The sequence below is a fragment of the Encephalitozoon hellem genome, chromosome X (assembly GCF_000277815.2).
Source record: "Encephalitozoon hellem ATCC 50504 chromosome X, complete sequence".
Classification (NCBI taxonomy): domain Eukaryota; kingdom Fungi; phylum Microsporidia; family Unikaryonidae; genus Encephalitozoon; species Encephalitozoon hellem.
This window is the reverse complement of record NC_018479.1, coordinates 178880-198647: the sequence shown is the minus strand read 5'-3', so window position 1 is coordinate 198647 and position 19768 is coordinate 178880. Positions and strand designations below refer to the sequence as shown.

The 19768-nt window shown below is 45.4% G+C and overlaps 11 protein-coding genes across 11 annotated transcripts; 8 read left to right on the top strand and 3 right to left on the bottom strand.

Moving 5' to 3' along the window:
- Positions 1 to 343: 343 nt before the first annotated feature.
- On the bottom strand, positions 344 to 799 carry EHEL_101490 (putative homeodomain-containing transcription factor; the record flags this gene model as incomplete). Its single annotated transcript, XM_003888173.1, has 1 exon — positions 344 to 799. The coding sequence occupies one exon, from the start codon at positions 797 to 799 to the stop codon at positions 344 to 346; it is 456 nt and encodes a 151-aa protein (XP_003888222.1).
- Positions 800 to 1188: 389 nt separating this feature from the next.
- On the top strand, positions 1189 to 1362 carry EHEL_101485 (uncharacterized protein; the record flags this gene model as incomplete). The annotated part of the gene is made up of 1 exon (XM_059743549.1): positions 1189 to 1362. The coding sequence occupies one exon, from the start codon at positions 1189 to 1191 to the stop codon at positions 1360 to 1362; it is 174 nt and encodes a 57-aa protein (XP_059599532.1).
- A 31-nt stretch (positions 1363 to 1393) lies between these two features.
- Positions 1394 to 3484, top strand: EHEL_101480 (glutaminyl-tRNA synthetase; the record flags this gene model as incomplete). Its single annotated transcript, XM_003888172.1, has 1 exon — positions 1394 to 3484. The coding sequence occupies one exon, from the start codon at positions 1394 to 1396 to the stop codon at positions 3482 to 3484; it is 2091 nt and encodes a 696-aa protein (XP_003888221.1).
- Positions 3485 to 3557: 73 nt separating this feature from the next.
- EHEL_101470 (proteasome beta type-6 subunit) lies at positions 3558 to 4166 on the top strand (the record flags this gene model as incomplete). Its single annotated transcript, XM_003888171.1, has 1 exon — positions 3558 to 4166. The coding sequence occupies one exon, from the start codon at positions 3558 to 3560 to the stop codon at positions 4164 to 4166; it is 609 nt and encodes a 202-aa protein (XP_003888220.1).
- Positions 4167 to 4244: 78 nt separating this feature from the next.
- EHEL_101460 (PAP2-like phosphatidic acid phosphatase) lies at positions 4245 to 4943 on the top strand (the record flags this gene model as incomplete). The annotated part of the gene is made up of 1 exon (XM_003888170.1): positions 4245 to 4943. The coding sequence occupies one exon, from the start codon at positions 4245 to 4247 to the stop codon at positions 4941 to 4943; it is 699 nt and encodes a 232-aa protein (XP_003888219.1).
- A 52-nt stretch (positions 4944 to 4995) lies between these two features.
- Positions 4996 to 6186, top strand: EHEL_101450 (chromatin remodeling transcription factor; the record flags this gene model as incomplete). The annotated part of the gene is made up of 1 exon (XM_003888169.1): positions 4996 to 6186. One exon carries the CDS (start codon positions 4996 to 4998, stop codon positions 6184 to 6186), a length of 1191 nt encoding a protein of 396 aa, XP_003888218.1.
- Positions 6187 to 6255: 69 nt separating this feature from the next.
- EHEL_101440 (ATP-dependent 26S proteasome regulatory subunit) lies at positions 6256 to 7461 on the top strand (the record flags this gene model as incomplete). The annotated part of the gene is made up of 1 exon (XM_003888168.1): positions 6256 to 7461. The coding sequence occupies one exon, from the start codon at positions 6256 to 6258 to the stop codon at positions 7459 to 7461; it is 1206 nt and encodes a 401-aa protein (XP_003888217.1).
- A 127-nt stretch (positions 7462 to 7588) lies between these two features.
- On the top strand, positions 7589 to 9136 carry EHEL_101430 (uncharacterized protein; the record flags this gene model as incomplete). Its single annotated transcript, XM_003888167.1, has 1 exon — positions 7589 to 9136. One exon carries the CDS (start codon positions 7589 to 7591, stop codon positions 9134 to 9136), a length of 1548 nt encoding a protein of 515 aa, XP_003888216.1.
- A 50-nt stretch (positions 9137 to 9186) lies between these two features.
- On the bottom strand, positions 9187 to 10872 carry EHEL_101420 (uncharacterized protein; the record flags this gene model as incomplete). The annotated part of the gene is made up of 1 exon (XM_003888166.1): positions 9187 to 10872. The coding sequence occupies one exon, from the start codon at positions 10870 to 10872 to the stop codon at positions 9187 to 9189; it is 1686 nt and encodes a 561-aa protein (XP_003888215.1).
- A 128-nt stretch (positions 10873 to 11000) lies between these two features.
- Positions 11001 to 12482, top strand: EHEL_101410 (uncharacterized protein; the record flags this gene model as incomplete). Its single annotated transcript, XM_003888165.1, has 1 exon — positions 11001 to 12482. One exon carries the CDS (start codon positions 11001 to 11003, stop codon positions 12480 to 12482), a length of 1482 nt encoding a protein of 493 aa, XP_003888214.1.
- Positions 12483 to 12510: 28 nt separating this feature from the next.
- Positions 12511 to 19734, bottom strand: EHEL_101400 (ubiquitin-protein ligase; the record flags this gene model as incomplete). The annotated part of the gene is made up of 1 exon (XM_003888164.1): positions 12511 to 19734. The coding sequence occupies one exon, from the start codon at positions 19732 to 19734 to the stop codon at positions 12511 to 12513; it is 7224 nt and encodes a 2407-aa protein (XP_003888213.1).
- Positions 19735 to 19768: the final 34 nt, after the last annotated feature.

The window sequence follows — 19768 nt, the reverse complement described above, 5'->3', positions numbered from 1 at the left end:
TGTGTCTGTAGTGGTACATATTACACCAAACAACTAATTGTTTAAATTAGCAATTAAAATCTTATACCTTTCTCTGTACACATTAGCAACGGGCTCATTTTTGTTCTTGCATCCGGAGGCTCAGGCGACATGTATGTCCTCCTCAAGGTCTAACAATCTAAGCTAACCACCCATTTTGAAACCATAGGTTTTGGGTCAATCAAGCCATACCGGTATGGGATTGGATTTGGCCGGCGGCTTATTGGCCTCTTATGAAAAGATAAGTTAATTTGTCCCCTTACTTTACTTCAAAGAAATACATACATAGATTATATTAAAATCATACACAGCTCTTCCTTACAAGCTAATACTGCCTACTCCCGTCATGGCCTTTGCTTCTATTCCTTTTGTTCGTAAACCAGTTATTTATTTGCTTGGTCGAGAGCTTACACACTCTTGCAAGCCTCGCCTTTTCCGCCTCAGATGGATATTGGTCAACTTCGAAACTTCTTTCCAGTGCCTCGGTTATGAACTTCGGGAATCTTCTTGACTTTGCATTCTCGCTTCCATTGGGATTGTACAAGGTCTTGAACTCGCTTATAGAGAACCCTATGCTGTCAACAACGAACTCACGGATGCGCCTAATCCTCTCTTCTAGATATGCACTGACTTCCGGAGAAATATCCGGGATGCCTCCAGTACTCTTCACAAACTTGTCCACCATTGAGTCCATCTCATCAACAATCCTGTTGTTTGCTTCCACATAAATCCTCCTTATTTCATTGATCCGCGAAGATACAAGACCAGGCAACTTTGACATAACAGAGTCGGGGTCATTGCCAAATTATATTCCATACCTTAAACCAACCATAAGCGCAATGGAAGATTCCATTCTTCTTCATAAATGTCATTTCCATAAAGGGAACCCTATATATCATTGACGAATTTATCATATAATGCTTATGGATATGCCTGGCACATATTGCTCGATTCGCCAATATACAGTATATGGATTTCTGGACAGGTGATTTACTACTATAAGATAATTAATTTAGTTTTGATCTAGATGTGCAAAATATTAAGATAAATGTCAGACTAGGATTGGTTTGACGGGTCGGCATCTGGTTGATGTCTTGAAAGTCAGGCCATGTATTGTCTGGCATCCATCCACGGCACAAAAGAAGAAACGGCCGCAGGGATCCCTATAGTATGTGCGACAACGCCAAGAAAATCAGAGGAATAGCAGAAAACGTGAATATTCTTCTGAAAAAGGCTGAGAAAAGAAGAAAATCGATAATCGATGAAATAAGAGCGGTAGACGAATACTTGAAGGAGCTGGAGCAGAAGAAAAAGAGGCGCGGCAGACGGGACCAGGATGTTTAGAGGATATTAATAAAATTTTGTTTTACCCTATATGTTGAATCTTGAAGAGGTCTTTGAGAAGCTAGAAATTTCCTCTGAAAAGCGATGCCAGATAATGAAAAAGGAGCAGGTTGTGAGGAACATGGAGAGGATATTCCCTGGAAGAAACATGTCGAACAGGCTACTGTATACATTGGCCTGCACGGCGCCGAGGGGTGCAGATATCGAGTTATTGGCAGGCCTAGTTGACAGCGGGGTTATTAAGCACGAAAGCATGCTGAAGGAATGCTTGAAGCGCATGGAGAAAAGGAGCTTCTCGGCAGAGGATATGGTTGCCTTTGTAAAGGAGAACGAGGTTAGTTTGGAGGATATACAAAAGCATGTAAACAAGATGAGGGGCGAGGGACTATCTAAGAAAGACATGATCAGTAAGGCACGAAGGATCATGCCTTGTGCAGACTTCAAGATGGTGATCGAGGAAATAAACAAAGTCCCCGAAGGCACCGACGGACATGTAGAAAGCCTGGAGGGGGGAGATTGGCTCGAGGAGGGAGAGATCAGAAAACTCCCAAGGCCTGGAGAGACCCCGCAGGTGAGTGAAGAGATAAGACAGGCGCATCTGAGGAGGACTGGAGGAAGGGTGGTTACAAGGTTTCCCCCCGAGCCAAATGGGATTCTTCACATTGGACATGTGAAGGCGATAAATCTAAACTTTGAGTATGCCAAGAAGTTTGGAGGGTATACCTACCTGAGATATGACGACACAAACCCGAGGAATGAGGAGCCAGAGTACTTTGATTCGATTTATGAAGATGTCCTGTGGCTTGGGTTTGAGCCCTATAAGGTTACGGCCTCGAGCGATTACTTTGACAAGATGACTGAGTTTGGATTCCAGCTGATAAGGAAAGGGAAAGCATACATCTGCCATCTTTCACAGGAGGAGATATGCGAAAGAAGGAGAGAATTTGCATCAAACAACATGAAAGACAGATCGTATTTGAGCCAGTACAGAAACAGGTCTGTCGAAGAAAATCTAAGGATCTTCCAAGAGATGATTGATGGCAAATGGGGGGAGGGAAAGGCATGCCTCAGATTTAAGATGGACACACAGACAAAGAATCCTCTAATGCTTGACCTGGTGGGCATCCGAGTTCTTGATGCAGTGCATCCTACAAAGAAGGTGAAGTATCCTGTGTACCCGACATATGAGTTCGCTCTCTGTGTTTCCGATAGTTTGGAGGATGTGACGCACTCTTTCTGCACAAGAGAGTTTTTTACAAGACAGGAAAGCTACAACTGGCTGCTTGAGCAGCTCGAGATATACAAGCCCATCCAGTGGGAATTCAGCAGGCTGAACATAAGTAACACTGTTCTGAGCAAAAGGAAGCTAGTGCCACTGGTAAAATACGGGATAAAGCTAGATGACCCCAGGCTCTTTACAATAAAGGGTATGAGGAGAAGAGGCTTCCCTCCAAATGCCATCAACCAATTCTGTAGAAGCCTTGGGCTAACCTTTTCGGAAACAACGGTCGACGTGAAAAAGCTTGAGAATTTTGTGAGGGCTGAGCTTAACAAAACCGCCAGGAGGGTTATGTGTGTGAAGGATCCATTGAAGGTGACCATAGTGAATGCTGAGCCCTTCAGCATATCCATTCCAGACTTTCCCGGATCGGATGTGACGAGGGATGTTTCTTTCACTCCTGTTATATACATAGAGAAGTCTGACTTTATGGAGAAGGGAGGCGAAGACTTCTTAAGGCTTACTCCTGAGCAGCCTGTTGGCCTGTATATGGCCTATCCTATAAGGGTTGTAAAGGTGACTGATGACGGGATACTTGCGGAGAGATGGGACGGAGTTCCAAAGAAGTTCATACACTGGGTTAGCTCTGATGCTGTCAAAGTGGAAATGCGAATGTACTCTCCTCTCTGGACATCGTTCAGCCCAAAGGACTCCACCTACCTTGAGGAAATGAACAAAGACAGCCTCGAGATCTTCCATGGACTTTGTGACAGGAGAATTGCCGGGGCAAAGGTAGAGGATAAATTCCAGTTCCAGCGAATAGGGTATTTCTGTGTGGATAAGGACACGACGGAAGAAAGCATTGTTGTAAACCTTACTATTCCCCTTAAGAATATTGTTTGAGGGCTATCTTTTGCCATAAGTGTTTTTTTTGATACCTTTGATAACAAAAGGGGGGAAGGCTTGCCCTTGGAAGATGTTTAACGAGAGAGAGATGACAGGCACGACCATTATCGCAATAAAGTACGACGATGGGGTGCTAATTGGAGCGGACTCGAGAACATCGATGGGAACGTATATTCCAAGCAGAGTGACAGACAAGCTTACACAAATCACAGGCAAGATATTTGTTTGCAGGTCGGGAAGTGCAGCCGACACCCAGACGATTTCCGAATACCTGAAGATGTATCTTAAAATGTACTCACAACTCGAGAACGCCGCTCCTCTTGTTCACAGGGCGGCAACTCTAGCAAGCAAGATCATATATGAAAACCCAAGCCTCCTGGCAGGCCTTATAGTTGCTGGCTATGACGAGAAGCCAAGGATATTCAATATATCTCTTGGAGGAACGCTTATGGAGTGTGATTGGACTATCGGGGGATCTGGATCTGCATTTATATACAGCTATTGCGACATGAACTGGAGAAGCGGGATGAGTCTTGAGGAGGGGATTCGATTTATCAAGGATGCCGTTACATGTGCAATAAGCAGGGATAATGCCTCTGGGGGGTGCATAAGGATGTCTGCGATCACTAGAGATGGCGTCCAAAGGTACTTCTATCCAGGGGACAAGGTGCTTCAGTAAACTCTGTTTGTGTTGATTTCTCTATGTTTTCTTTATTTAGAACTCTTGAAGACAAATAAACGAGGGTATCTGATTATGATGATGAGGGAAATGGCTGTTGTCACGATTGTATCAATAGGGCTCTTGTTCTTTTCAATGTCTGCAGATCCATATGAACGGCCGTTCGTTATAGGCGACAGATCAATATCCAAGCCTTATGTGCGCCACGAAACAATAACCTTTACAGAGATCACAGTTGTATCGGTTGTTATTCCTCTCATATTCATGTTTGGGACACTTCGTATAAATGCCATAGAAAACACTTGTGAGGCATACTTCTATCTGTCATTTATAATAGCCTGCCTTGCCACGTCTGCTATTGTTGAGAACATGAAGAACATGGTTGGGCGGCTCCGGCCTGATTTCCTAAGCAGGTGCAGTCCTGTTGGTGGAAAGTGTACGGGGAGTCCGAAGCTTATTCTCGAGGGGAGGAGGAGCTTTCCGTCCGGTCACACCTCTATTGCGGCATGCAGCTTTATCTTTCTGGTTCTCTTTGCCTCCAAGGAGTCCAAGCTTCCTAGGATTAGAGCAAAGCTGAATCAAGTATTTGTATTTTTGCTTTACTTTACACTTCTGGTGGTACCTGTTGCTGTAGGAGCGAGTCGAGTAATGGACAACAAGCATTTCGTCTCCGATGTGATAGGAGGAGGGATCATTGGTGCACTTGTTGGGATTGCTAGGTTCAAGCGCCTTGAGGCGACTGCTGTACAAGAAAGGTACAAGAGCATTGAGCCGTGAATGATATAAATGGAGAAGAAAACTAGGCTCGGAAGGGATGGATGATACCAGGATGAATCTTTTTGGATTGGGGAGCAATCATACTCAAAAGGATGGAAATGAGATGTGCCAGAAATTCAGAGACGGCGATCTAAGGGCAGCCATAGTGTCTTCTTCAGATCCACAGGCAGACAGGATGCTTCTCCTTGGACTTAAATGTCTGTTCCAGAGGCAGCTGTCGAGGATGCCCAGGGAGTACATTCTTAGGCAAGTGTTTGACTCCAAGCATGCCAGCATGGCGCTGATAAACTCTGCAAAGGAGGTTGTGGGGGGAATATGCTACAGGCCGTTCTTTGAGCAGGGCTTTGTAGAGATTGTGTTTCTGGCTGTTGACTACGACTTCCAAGTGAAGGGAGTTGGCGGGTTTATGATGGATCTTTTCAAGGAGGTTATCAAGGAAGAAGTGAAAAGCTGCAGGTGGAAGTTGGCGGACGACGTTCTCGGAATCTACGAGCACAAGTACAGGACCATTGAAGACCTCGGCCCGCTTCTAGCCAAAGCACCCGAGTGCGGTGCAAGGCCTCTTTATTTGGTAACGTATGCAGACAACTTTGCAATAGGATACTTCAGGAAGCAAGGTTTTTCTACCGAAATAAGGTTTGGAGGATGGATTGGGTTCATTAAGGATTACGAGGGAGGCACCATAGTTGAGTGCCATGTCTTTTGGGAGATCAATTATCTGAGGAAGCAGGAGATTATTAGGGACATGAAGAGAAAGCTGCTGGAAGAAATGAAGAAAATCAACACCTATCATGTAGTTCACAAGATAGACGACTACTCGAATATTAAGAGCATTGGAGACATCCCGGGCGTCCTGGATGCTAAGGGTTCTGATGAGGAAGATAGTGACATGAGGCGGCAAGCCAGGTTTATTTCGTATCTTATATCTGATCTCCGGATGAATGCGCATGCCTGGCCATTTCTGAAGCCTGTGGATCCTACAGAGGTTCCTGACTACTACAAGCGTATATCCAATCCTATGGATCTGTCCACCATGGCGTCCAAACTAAAAGGCAACGAGTACAAATACATAGAGGCATTTATCGATGATGTGAACTTGATGGTAAATAACTGTCTTACGTACAATGGCAGAGATACACAGTACTACAAGTGTGCACAGATGCTCCTGGCGCACTTCAACAAAAGGCTTGAGTTTTACAAACATGTCATTGATAGACTCCCAAAGAGAAGAGAGGCCAAGTGAATTGTTTTGGGCGGAAGCCTTGTTTTATTGTTTTGAAGATGAAAAATTAAGCAGGGGCAAGGCCCTAGGATGTCATTGGAGGAACTTGAGATGATGGACCAAAGCAATCCTGAGGAGTTTCTTGAGAAGGTGCGGGAGAAGATCCGGATGCTGAACTCTGAGACTAGGATTCTTCAGAGCCGTGTCAGTACTATAAAGCATGATATTTCTACGAAGAACGCCTCGATTGCGGAAAACATGGAGAGGATAAGGCTTAATAAACAGCTTCCTTACCTGGTTGGAAATGTTGTTGAAGTTCTCGATGAGCAGAGTGCTGTTGTGAATGCGTCCACAAGAATGTCGTCGTACCTCCCGATAACAGGGCTTATACCTAACTCTGAGCTTCGACCTGGAGACCTTGTAGCACTGCATAAAGACACAAATATAGTATTTGAGAAGCTTCCACCTGACTATGATATGAAGGTGGGGGGAATGGTGCTGAAATCTGATGCAAAGCCTGACGAGACCTACGAGGACATTGGGGGGCTAGAGAGGCAGATAGAAGAGCTGAATGAGGCAATAGTTCTTTCCCTCACACATCCCGAAAGATTTGAGAAGCTAAACATAAAGCCTCCGAAGGGGGTTCTGATGTATGGCCCGCCTGGGACGGGAAAGACTCTCATGGCAAGGGCCTGTGCAAGCAAGACCAACGCAACGTTCCTCAAGCTTGCAGGGCCTCAGCTGGTGCAGATGTACATTGGAGATGGCGCCAGATTGGTTAGGGATGCATTTGCCCTTGCAAAGGAAAAGAAGCCGACAATTATCTTTATAGATGAAATCGATGCAATAGGGGCAAAGAGGTCCGACTCCGACCAGACGGGAGATAGAGAGGTCCAAAGGACGATGCTGGAGCTTCTCAACCAGCTCGATGGGTTTTCCTCTTCTGAAGAGGTGAAGATAATTGCAGCGACCAACCGAGTAGACATTTTGGACCCTGCTCTGCTGAGAAGCGGGAGGCTCGACAGAAAGATTGAGTTTCCGTTGCCGAATGCGCTCGGCAGGAAAAGGATCTTGCAAATCCACGCAAGAAAGATGAGTGTTAGAGATGATGTAAACTTCGACGAGCTAGCGAGAAGCACCGAGGGATTCAACGGGGCACAATGCAAGGCAGTCTGCGTAGAGGCAGGGATGGCGGCCCTAAGGAAGGAGAAGACTGAAATTTCCCAAAACGACTTCATGGATGGGATCCAAGAGGTTCTGAGCAGGAAGAAGTCGAAGCTCCTCTACTTTACATGATTAAAGCTGTTCCATTGGATTTCATGGCCTTTCAACTATGCCAAGGCCTTTTTACTCTTTATATTATTTGATTTGGCAGTTTTGAAACAGGATCAGAAATAAAAGATACGGATATTCATTGACAACAATGAAGGAGAGGCACAGAGTGCTGCTGTTGTCCGGGCTGATACTGTTCTCCTTTTACTTTGTGTACGACATCCCGTCTGCACTCAGCCACCATTTAAGCTTCGGCTCAGACTCAGGAATAGAATACAAGATAACTCTGCTTTACTCTGTATACTCACTTCCAAACATAATCGTTCCCATATTCTTTGGGTGGATTACGCATGTAAAAAAGTCTACATTGGCCAAGCTTCTGTGCACCTTTGTCTTCCTTGGGCATCTGATCTTCACTGCAGGTGTGTGGAGCCGGAGCTTTAAGATCATGCTTATTGGGAGGTTTCTGTTTGGAGTCGGAGGAGAGAGCTTTGCCGTTATCCAGAACAAGTTAATATCTTATGAGTTCAAGGGGAAGGAGCTGGGGTTTGCGATGGGGATTTTCTCATGCATTGCTAGGCTGGGCACGGTTGCAAACTTCCTCTTCACGCCGTTTCTTGCGGACACGGTTGGCAGAATGTTTCCATGCGTGATCGGGATATTTTTAACGCTCTTGGGACTTTGGGTATGCTTCAGGATAAACAGCTCAGAAAGATCGCACAAGATACTGAAGCAAAAGCTTATTGACCTACAGAAGGAGGGATTTGGAGGCGAGGCTCAAGACAGAAGAGCGAATCCTGGGGAGGGTTTTCTTAACGACCCGGGATCTGCAGCCTTCTCAGAAGCCATAGGCCCCACACCCAAAAGCACTTCCAATGCCTTAAACATCCCTGAAAGCCCGTTCTTCCACGACTACAGCGAATCTAAGCCTAAGGAGCTTCCCCAGGAAGATCCGATTCTTTTCGACAGCCCCTTTTCTCCTTGGAAGGGTGATAGCAAAGAAAGCACAACGGTAAAGAGCAGGCTTGAAAAGGCAAAGCCCAAGGTTCTCTTCGAGGAATCCGGGATGCTGTTTTACGAGCCCAGGCTCGAGGGGAAGAATACACACCATTCTGCATTCTACATACTTGTTGGTATGTCCTTTTTATTTGCCCTGATATGGTCGCCGTTTTACACAGTAGCCCCGATGCTATTCCAAAAAAGGTATGGCCTGTCCGCTGTCTCATCGGGAAATATCCTGGCAACTATCGAGGGCACGTCTCTGGTGCTGATTACATTTACAAGTGCAATCGCCGATGCGTATGGATTCAAGCTGTGGCTGATTATGGCCGGATGCATTCTCTTTCTCATAGGCCACTCCGGTATATTTTTCAACTTCCTGTCTCCCTATGCATCGGCCACCCTCCTAGGATTCTCCGGTCCACTCATAGCCTGCTATTGGCCATGCATCCCATCCCTAGTATCCGAGGAGTCCTTGGGAACAGGCTTTGCCACCATATACTGCATACTGAACCTGGCGTTTACGTTTTCTCCTGTCGTTGTTGCATTTCTTGCAACCGGGGACGACTCATACGACAATGTTGAGGCTTACATATTAGTTATAGGAACGCTGGCTCTTATTCTGGTTGGATTTCTTTTCTACCTGAACAAAAAGCAGTCCCTGGGGCTGAATAGAAAAACACTGATGGAGGCAGACTAATGATGGAAATTCCAGTACAATTAATAAAGGCTTTTGATTTAATGTCCTCATCACTGCAACGTAGAGAATAACGGATGGAGCTTGTCCATATTCTTCGCCCTGATTATCCTTCTCCTGTCTCTATATTGGAGTAAGAGTATGAATGCAAGATTTACACCCGCAACTATAAGTAGCGTGCCAATGATGGTTTTGAAGTGCTCTCCGACAATAAAATGTGCTTCTACAGTGTATTTTTCATTTTCCCCCAGATATACAACTAAATCTGTGTTTGGAATGGCTATTGAATCAATCACATAGGGGCCGGCATATGGACTCCCGTTCCTTCCTGGTGTCCCTATCATCAAGCTGTCGACTATAAGGTTCATCGTCCCCAGCCCGATGTATGCAACGTGGTGCTTTAGATGCACAAATGTGCTGTAGGGCACTTGGTTTGAAATTATGATTCTCTCTCCGTCTCCGTAGGACACCAAGTAAGACACCCCCGGAACAACAGATCCATACTTCTGCTGCCCTGGGTGGATTGTTGACAGGCTGAGCTTCAGATTCTCCTTAGACAAATCGTTTTTGTAGGCCTCTACAACCGCGCTATTATCCACAACTCTATTCAGGAACACCGCCTCCCGTCCCTTGTTATTATAATCACAGCAGCTTATCGAGATGACATTCTTGATGCTGAGCAGGTCATCGCTATACGCTGCCTTCTCAAACTGGATGTCATCAGGAGTGGAGTTGTTTTCAAGAACCCCGACCTTCGTGCTATTGTCTATATCTTTCATTATGATGAAGAAGTCCTGCCTTCCCTTTGCCCTGAGATCTGCGTTGAATATTCCGTATGGCAGGCCTTCAAAATGGTCCTCTGACTTCAGTAAGGGGGTGCAGTTTGGAAACATCTCACCCAGATCTATCACCTTCATGTTTCCTTCTGAAAACACTGTGCTGTCGACCTGATGCGGAAGGAATCCCCCAAGAAGCCTTTTGCCACCACTATCAACCCTGGAGGTCATGTTGAAATATATCTTCAGAAGATACTTTTCTCCGCTCTTTTGAACAAACCCCATGTCATTCATCCCATTCCCATTGAAGTCTGCGAAGACTATGGGGCCTATTTCATTGGGAAGCCTCATCTCGAAATAGCTCACAAACTCCCCGTTTCTGTTGCTCAGAACCCTCAAAAGCTTCCCTCCCCTTCCGTCTTCAACAACAAGGCAAAGACAGGCCTTCATGGTCCCATCAAGCTCAACAAATGCAGATGTGTGGTCGCGGTGGAGCCTTCCATACTCGTCGGCAGAGTCTTTGATTATGTTCCTATCCTCGTCAATTCTGACTTTCTTCAGCCCATCACCGTACTGGATGAGTAGCTGTGGACGTAGGTCATTGGGACAGGCATAAAGAAACGGTGCTGCGACCGATTCTCCAAGATGCTTTGCCTCATCCTCGTCCAGGAAGTACATGTAGGTGTCAAACTTTCCCGGCCCCTTCTTTGTGACAAGAGCATAGCTCACATTGCCGGTCCCTGTAAAGTCGCCTGGAATAACCAGATGAATTTTCTCTTTGTGCTTATAGCTGAACACCTCGTCATACATGTCTTTCTCAGAATTGTAGTGATAGCCCTTGAAAGTTGTGTATCCCTGGTCCACTCCAACAAGGTCGTATGTTCGGTTGTTAAGGATGTCCGAGTATGCCAGCAGTATGAATCCCGAGAGCAGTGTCTTTCTGGAAGTGCTGAAGTCCACCATTACCGATAGGGGATCGAATCTTGAAGGCAATAATAAAGGAAGTGCGTGATGATTGGTGTTTTGTTTGGCCTTTACCAATGATACCGAAAGGAAGTCTCCCGAATTTATTGCACTAATAGCCCATAGGAATGCCTGAAAGTCCAAATATTCTGCACAAGCTTAAGAAGTGTGCTGAGATTTCGAGGGAAATAGAGACGCAGGCCAACACGCTGAGTTCACTGATTGAAAGACTCCAGCTAAATGCTATTGATGGATTCAGGCCCTACATAAATCCAAAGAGAAACATCAGCAAGCTCCTGGCATTCTACAACACATTTATATCGACGAAGGAAGTAATAGAGGAAGAGAAGTCGAAGATAAACGAAGTATTTGGAGAGTCTGAAAAAAGGTTTCTTCCTCGGGACCTGAAAATGCTCCTTGAGAAGAAAACAATGGAATCTGCTAGGACGCTTGTTGACATGGGAAATGTACTCAAGGAGTATGAGGGTGTCAGGATTGTAGGTGTCGAGATCAATTCCCTGAACGAGTTTGTTGAAAAGACGATGGATGGGATTTCCGAGTCATTCTTTGTGTCGCTGAGAAGGTCTGGCGAATACAAGCCTGAGTTCCGAGAGTTTGCAACCTTCCTTCTTTCGAGCTGCAACAAAAGAAGATTTATTAGCAAGTACACGGACACAGTTTACTCCATGCTAGGGTTTGACGACATTGGAACAAACGTGAAGACGCTGCTGGAGAGAACAACCAACCTAGACAAGTTTCTGCTGGATATTATCAAAATGAACAACAGCATACTTGGGGAAGAGAACTCCGAGGTTACGAATATCGGGCTGCTAAAAATGTTTATGATTGGACTGAAGAGAGTGATAGCGGACAACCTTATGAAGATGGAGAAGGAGGAGGACATCTTCAATGTGCAATTTCTGATAATGCTGAACAATCAGCTCAACTACTCTGGTGACAAGAGAATCCAGGTAGTGGAGGAGCTTTATGTGTTTAAGGACAGCATACACAAGATTATGTGCAACAGCATTCTTAGGTACTTCGAGGACCTAGACATGCTGATGGAGCCCGACAAAAACCAGGGCACAGAAAAGCTGTGCTTAAAGATGAAGGAGGCTCTGGATGCCTTCTATGACCACAGGGATGTCTCTGAGGTTTTTGCATCGGAGTATGGAAGGGACTTTGGGCTGGAGACTTCCCAAGACATCTTTGAGAAGTTCAGTGCCAGGACAGTTGAAAAGATATTGGTTTTGGCAGAGACTCTGAGGGGAATTTCAAAGTCTGTCTATACCATAAACAATGTCTATGTGTTTCGTAATTATCTGAAGAGCATTGAAGGGATTCCAATAGAGAAGATGATTGAGGTGAATCTCGAAGACATTCTGGGTGTATGGAAAAAGGAGATTTCGAGGAGAAAGGAAGAGGACATCACTCTGTTTCTCGACAAGAACATCGAAAGCCAGGGGAGGTATCGCCTTCCCAAGGAGCTTGGTGAAAGACTTGCCGGCGATATCGAGAATGCTGTCGAAGATGCTCTAAGGAACAAGAAGTACACGGGGGATGACGAAAGCCTGAGAAATAACATCCTGAAGCTTTACCAGGGGGCCTAAATAAATTCACATCAGCTCTTTTTTATTTCTAGATGAAGCCGAAGCCTGTAGAGCATTCGTTGATAGCCAATGTCAGGTACCTCAGGAGGTTCTCGTACGAGGTGTATTCGGGGAGCACAAGCTGATTAAAGCATGTGTGGGCAGTAGGGAGGCTGTCCGTCCTATCGGAAACCCTGTGGATAGAAAACTTCTGCACCTCATTGTTCCCCTGTAGATGTGAAAACCCCTCGAAGGGCAGGGTGGATGTTCCCGTTACAAACTGCAGAAGCTTTGCACGGTTCACAGAATCAAAGCTCTTCACAGCCTTCCAGAACCAGATGATGGTCTTTGAGCTTTCTGTATATCCATAATACAGGGTGTTGGACTTCCAGTCGTCAACGTCTATGTCTGGGACTCCGCATATTAGGAGCTCAAGCTCGTTCTCGTCAAACATCTCAAGAGCCTTATTTCCTAATATCTCGAACAGCCCTGACTTCAATGCAGATAGCTGGAGCTCGATCCCGTTGAAAAGCCTGTACTGCGTTGCCAGACTTATGTATTCAGCCTTATTTGTGTCGTTGACAAAGACGTTGGCGCCATCCTTTATCAGCTCGGCAGTCCTGTGAATCCCAAAGCTTACATCGTCAAAAGAGAATGTTAGTCCTAGAGACTCGTCCACATGGTTGTCTCTTATCCAGGCAAGCGACTTGTAAAACTCTGGATCCGCAGATTCCAGATCCTGCAGGTCGCAACTCTTTCCAAGAATATGCTTGTAAATGAACTTGGACAGATGAAGGTTTATGAAGTTCCCATCCATTATAGCCTTTGCAACTATCCTCCCGACAAACTTGAAGTATGATAAATGCTCGGGATTGACATAGCTATTCTTGCAAGGAACGGCTACCGTTTTGTCTTCAGTAGAAAATTCAAACAGAGCAAAGTTTGGATCAAGTAGGTCCTTTGCCAGTAAAACAAGCCATTCTCTTGTCAGTCCTCCATAGTCTAATCCCTCTTCTCCCGTGAGCTTTATCTCCAGTCTTCTCGTTCTGAACTCCTCAGGGCTTTTTGCCATCACCTGGAAGTAGGAGCTCCTCAGCACATCACTTCTGTCCACATACACCCTGTAGGTGGACGAGGACTTGTCTATCCCCTCTACAGAAAGTATTCTCGACAGGTACTTCTTTTTGTTGCTAAACGTTAGTATTGAGTGGCTTATGAGACCGTTGAAGTTCCTGAAAAGCTTTTCCGGCTTCTCGTCAACAAGCAGGTTGATCTGGCTCGCCTGGGCCTCAATGGTGTCCCTATAGAACGTTTTAAACGCACTACATGCCTCTGCATCTCCAGATGCCCCAGACTCACCTTCAAATCGGCTTTCAAACACCCTTCCAATAACAAAGAAAGATTCGTAGACGTCAGACACACTAATCAGGTCTTCAATCGAGTCCTTGCCTTCTTGCTTCCCAAAGAAAGTGCCCCAGAAGGAGTCCATCATCAGGCCTATAAGAACATCGTCTGTCTTTCTGTCGGCCTTGCTGCCTCTTCCCACAATCTTTGCCAGCATCTTCCAAAGCCTTAGAAGTATCTTCTGATTCTCCAAAAACCTATCAGAAGGAAGGCCCGAAATTATATCTTGTGAGAGTGCATGAATCTGCTTTTTCACTTCCACCAGAATGACATCCAGGAACCTTGCATAAAAGTGGTCTGCAGTGTTGTCTATGAATTCTTCGAGAAGGTTGAAGCATTCCGAGTCGATCATTCTTCCAAAACACTCGAGAATGCTCTTCAGATCGGCATTTCTGTCAAAGACAAGATCGCTATCCTTCCTGAAGACGACACTGAAGTCTGTTACCAACCTTAGGAGGTCGTTCGTCAGCTTGACCTTTCCAAGGAGTTTAAATATCTTGCTTATAACCTCTGGGCTGTCCCTGAAATAGTCGTAGTATCTTAATGAGCTTTTGACAACACTGAGAAGCAAGCACAGGATTCTTCTGAACTTCACCGCATCGTGGCTGCCAAGGCCGTCTTCCTGAGAATCTGCAATTGACAGAATCATCGCCTTGGATACCTCAAAGACAACCCTCTTCATCTTCAGATCCTTCGAGAGCGCATCAACCAGCTTCCAGCTTTTAGCAAATGGAAATTCCTTCTCAACAATAGATTTCCTAATAAACTTCTCAAATGTTAGGAGGTCCATCTCAAGAAGGCTGCCCTTGGCCTCAGTCGCATCCTCATCACTCTCTTTTGTAGACTCCATCTGGATATCATAAAAAAAGCTTTCCCTGTACACTCTCTCCATCTCCTCGAAAACAGGCCTTACATTGGAAGAGAGCCTGTCATAGAAGCTTATGTTCAGAGGCACATATGTGAGAGACTGGGCCCTTCGCTCGTCAAAGTAAGCCTTCAGCACCTCCTCCAGCTCATACCGCTCCATCGTGTTGAGGACCTCAGGATCAAGCGGTGGAATCTCTCCGTTTTGTGATCCGACGTCAGATTCAGACGACCCCACGTCCTCATTCTCCTCAATCTCCCTACCATTCAATGTGTCTCGGACATCCACCCCTCCGTCCAAGTCCTCTTCACTGTTCTCTTCCGAATTCAATCCAAAGTCCCATATTCTTCTTTTCATGCCGTCTGCGTAATCTCCCTCAGACTCCTCGGACATGTAGCTTTCTGGATCTCTGCATAGAACAGTTGGGTTGTCCAGCTCACAGGCCATGTTTTTCTTCATGTCACCGCCTTTCCGATCATAGCAGTTTGTATCTTTATCAATCAGGTCGGAATAGAGTCTTCTGCTTATCATGGCCTCAATCTCATCCCTGCACTCTGCAGAAATAGTGTAATACTCAGAGCTGAGCAAGTACATCGTCGTCGGCATCTCATGGTCATTCTCAATGCTCTTAATGAACACAGCGTTCTCAGATTCAGAGGAACTCTCAGCCTCATCGGATATTGTGTTTCCGTCCTCTTCCAGATCATGAAATGGCGAGTCGTCAAAATGGCTCTCGTCAGAGTCAAAGCCACTTTCGTCGAACATCTGGTCCTCCGAAGCAAGGCTGTAGTATTCAATGTGGGACTCGTCGTCTCCATAGTCATCTAGATCTTGCAGTATGTCTCCGTAGCAGTACCTGAAAACCCTGCCAAGATAATCTAGCGAGTGCTGGATGCACATGCTATACATGGCATCGTTCTCATCAATCGTTATTATTCTTTCTATCATCTTTTCAAAAATCCCTGCAGACCCCATGAAGATAGAGCCTTCCCTGAACTTTTCCATGGTTGTGTCTTCCTCATTATCATGTCTTAAAATAAATAATGGTGTCAGGCTTCTAATGAGAATAAACGATGTGTTCAGAAAGTCCTCGTTGGATCCGTCTCTGATCTTCTCGAGGAGAAAATCACACACAGACGGGAGTCCTTCGTCCCCGTCTCCCCGCTTCTCCGGGGTACTGCTCGACTTCGACAGAAGAACCTCGGAATGGAGCCCAATCACAAACAGCATCAAGCCCCAGTGCGAATCCCCGACGATTTTGTGCTTGGTGGTCAAGTCTATCTTCTTGATGCATCTCTTGTATATAGTGTCCAAGACTTGATATCTACATATGTCATATAGCAGAGATGGGTTGTTAAACATTATCTCGCAAAGCAGTTGAATTGCCAGCACAAAGCATTCCTGAGTGTCTAGCAGAAGAACAAGCTCCCTGATGAAACTCTTGGCACTTTCTATCTCACCGTCCTTACAAATCCTATCTTTCGTCTCTTCGAGGCAGATCCTGCGGCACCCGTGGTCAAGGCAGACTAAGTCCTTAGGCACAAGGCCAGACCTCCTCAAGCATCTCTCAATAAAAAGATCGTAGTTCCGGTATATTAGAAAGTCATATGACTTTAGGAAATCTCTGTCTTTCGATTTGATCCTTCTGGGAGGAAAATTGACGTTGTCCAGAATGTCTCCAATGTTGGGGCTCACAACATAGGTGAGGAGAATTCTCATCAGCATCATCTCGTCACATGTTTTTATCCGCGAAATCAACTTCTCAAATCCAAGAGGACACAGCTTAGACATCCCCATCTGGAAAACTAGTCTAAGGTACATGATTAGGAAAAACAGTGTCCGAGACAAAGAGACGTCAGATGCAATGAGCCCGGGGATCCTTCTTCCAACTTCCTTGATGTCTATCTTGTGAGGACACCGCCCCACAGTTGCAAACAGAAGAACACAGCTAGCCATTCCAATAAACTCGTCCGAGTATTCAAAGAGTTTGTTTATGATGAGGCATCCGTGGTCATATACCTTCTCATCTATCATCAAGAAGTATTGGAATGATGAAAACGCCCTGATCTTGACCAGTCTCATAGTAAATCTCGGAGATCTTATTATTCTTCTGACCATCAGCCTCTCACACAAAGGTGATGTATGGAACTTTTCGTAAATATCGAGGATCATGTCCATCTCAATGTCAGATAATGGCTCCAAATGCTCGTTGGAATCTCCGAACATTTTCCCAACCCCTTCAATAATCATGTTGCTGAGCTCAACATCACGGGCATCTGCAGATTCCTTGATATTCACTCCCTTCAGGTACTCCAAGAAGATGCGCCTTAGCCCCATATCAGTGCTCATCTTCGGCAATAGCTGGGATACAAAGAAATTCATAACAGCCTTCAGCCTTTCACTGCTCGGATGGGGTGCAAGCAGGCATCTTATAAACTCCTCTCCCGATATCGCATCATAGTGCATCTCTTTGAAGCTCGCACTCAATCTCTCTATGATTCTAAGCCCCAAGACAATCGAGTCGTTTCCTTCTAGAGCCATTATCCCTACCAGCCTCTCAACGAACTCAACAGTCATACTAAACGATTCCTCAACCATCCCAGGATACATCTTCTGGAGTAAAAACACATTACAGAGGTATATGGATTGCAACACATAAAGCCTGCTGTCTTTCTTTGCTGTGCTTTCCTCAAGCCTAGCCCTTACTGATCTGTAGGTGGATAGAAACTTATGCTCTTCAAGATTGTACAACGAGAGAAAGGCTCCATTCAATCTGATGGCTACAAGATAAAATTCCCCCATCATCCTAAACAACCTTTCCTTTACCCCGCTACTCGCTATCTCCATGAAGTCCTCGCACAAAATGCATCCTAGAGCAATCTGGCTGTCATAAGAAAGTACCAAGTCATCAACTTCCCCTTTTTCCTCAATGCAGCCATCCCTTCTCCAGTATCCAGCAACCTCCCCGTTGTCAGGCTCGCACAGCGCTACAATCCTCTCCGTGTCGAGAATAAGATGCTCAAGAGGCTTGTCCAGAGAAGGCCTTGCCTCCTTGTAGACCATCCGATAGACCTCCCCAAAAGACCCCTTGAAGAGATTCTGCATGCCGCAAGAATACCTCAAACTAGCAGCAAGGTCAAACATTTCATCGAAGAATCTAGCAGAATCCTCTCTTGATGGATAAATCTCCATCTTCTCAACAAGGCTAAAGAAGTTGTTGAAAATCTCAGTGCAGTACTCCCTTTCCATAAGCTGGTAACTTGGCTTCGCCCCAAAAAGAGCCTTAAGATAGTTAATCCCATGTCTGTAGAACTTCAGAATATCCTGCTTGAATATGGGGTGGTGCATTATGAGAACATTCAGCAGAGACGCCATCTTATTTGTACTGTTCACGGATCCAAGAAAGTCTGCCTCCCTGCATACCACCAGTAGCTTGAAAAGATACTCTCCATCCGCTATCTCCTCCTGGAACTTAAGATTCAGCGAAAATGCATCAATATAGGAAATAAATGCAGAGATGTACTCGAAGGCAGGCTCAACAGATAGCTGTGTCTTCAGCACAATATCAGCCCCCTTCTCCATGTATGTCGGGAAATTCAGTGGCTCGTCAAACATGAAAGAAGACAGTATCCCTATGCAAACAGACACAAGGCGGGCATCAGAGAGACAAAGCTTTTTGATCGTTGCAACAGTGACGTCCAGAAAGGCACTGTCTTCAAAGCTCCCAACCTCCGCTCTATTTCTTTCGCCCATGTAGATCTCGCCCAGTATCTTGAATGCATACCTGAGGTTTATGTTTTCTTCGATATCGTATTTCTCTGCATGCTCAAGATATTCTGTCAGAACCTTCACTCCGTTTTTAGAAATAAACTCGGAAATACCTCTTGAATTCGTCTCCTTACAATGCATCTTTATTGTACGAAGAAAATGATACCGGACATCTGGCGAGCACTCATAGAACCTTGGCAATGCCTCCATGAGTATATTCATCTTGAGATACCTCGACTTCTGGCTGCCCACAAGGGTGTTGTAAACAAGAAACACCATGTGCCTCTCAAAGCTCCACTCGTTAAATCCATTTGCAAACCTCTCGTAAAAGAATCCGCGGCTGTTACTCAATTCAAGAATTCTGGAGATCTTGATGAAATCAAACTCATCGTAGATAAGTATGTCCAGAAGATTCATAATCGCAAACTCCATGTTCTCAGACAGCTCTCCACTGGCAAACTTCCAAATCTCCAGGGAGTCAACTCTCCCAACCACCTCGTCAAAAACCCCCTCCCCCTTTGCAAGTATCAGAAACACGCATGTTCCAAGAGCATTCAGCACATTCAGCCCGTCTGCATTCGTGGAATTCATCCTCCTCCGAAGCTCAAACACAAGGTTTCCTTTTCCATATTCATTCGAGTGCTGCTTGAGGACACCGAATATGTCTCCATCTTCAAGACCTCCGGGTATGCTTGTAAAGGCTTTGTCAGAAAGGCCAAAAACCTTCTCTGCATCTAATTCGCTGAGATCAATCCCCAGACACTTGAAGAGAATGTCGTGGTCATCAGAAAACTCGTCTAATCCTATGGAATAATTGAGGCAAAACGTAAGCACCTTGTATGCCTCAATCACAATGTCGAGGTCCATTGCATATATGAACTTCATGATCTGCGTGGAAACATCAAGAGGGTGCCTTTGTTTTGAATATCCAAATATTCTTTGAAAGAGCTTGAAAATCGCAACCACCAGCCCTTTGTCTTCTTCGGATATCTCCATCAGCTGTATCCCTTCAGAAAAGTATTTCTTCTCCTCCATAGAGAGAATGCCAAGAAGCTTGTCGCTAAGCCCCCTCCAATATCTGAGAGAAAAGTCTTTGAACGGCCATACATCAAAGTATGCAGAAATCTTCTTGGAAATGCAAGCAAGGTCTTCCTCCTCAACTATGCCTTGAATGTATTCCTGTAGCTTCTCTTCAAGAGGTGACCCCATGCACCTCCATTCAAACCTTTCCTCCATCAAGGGGCTTTTGCAGGACTATAAATACAAAAAA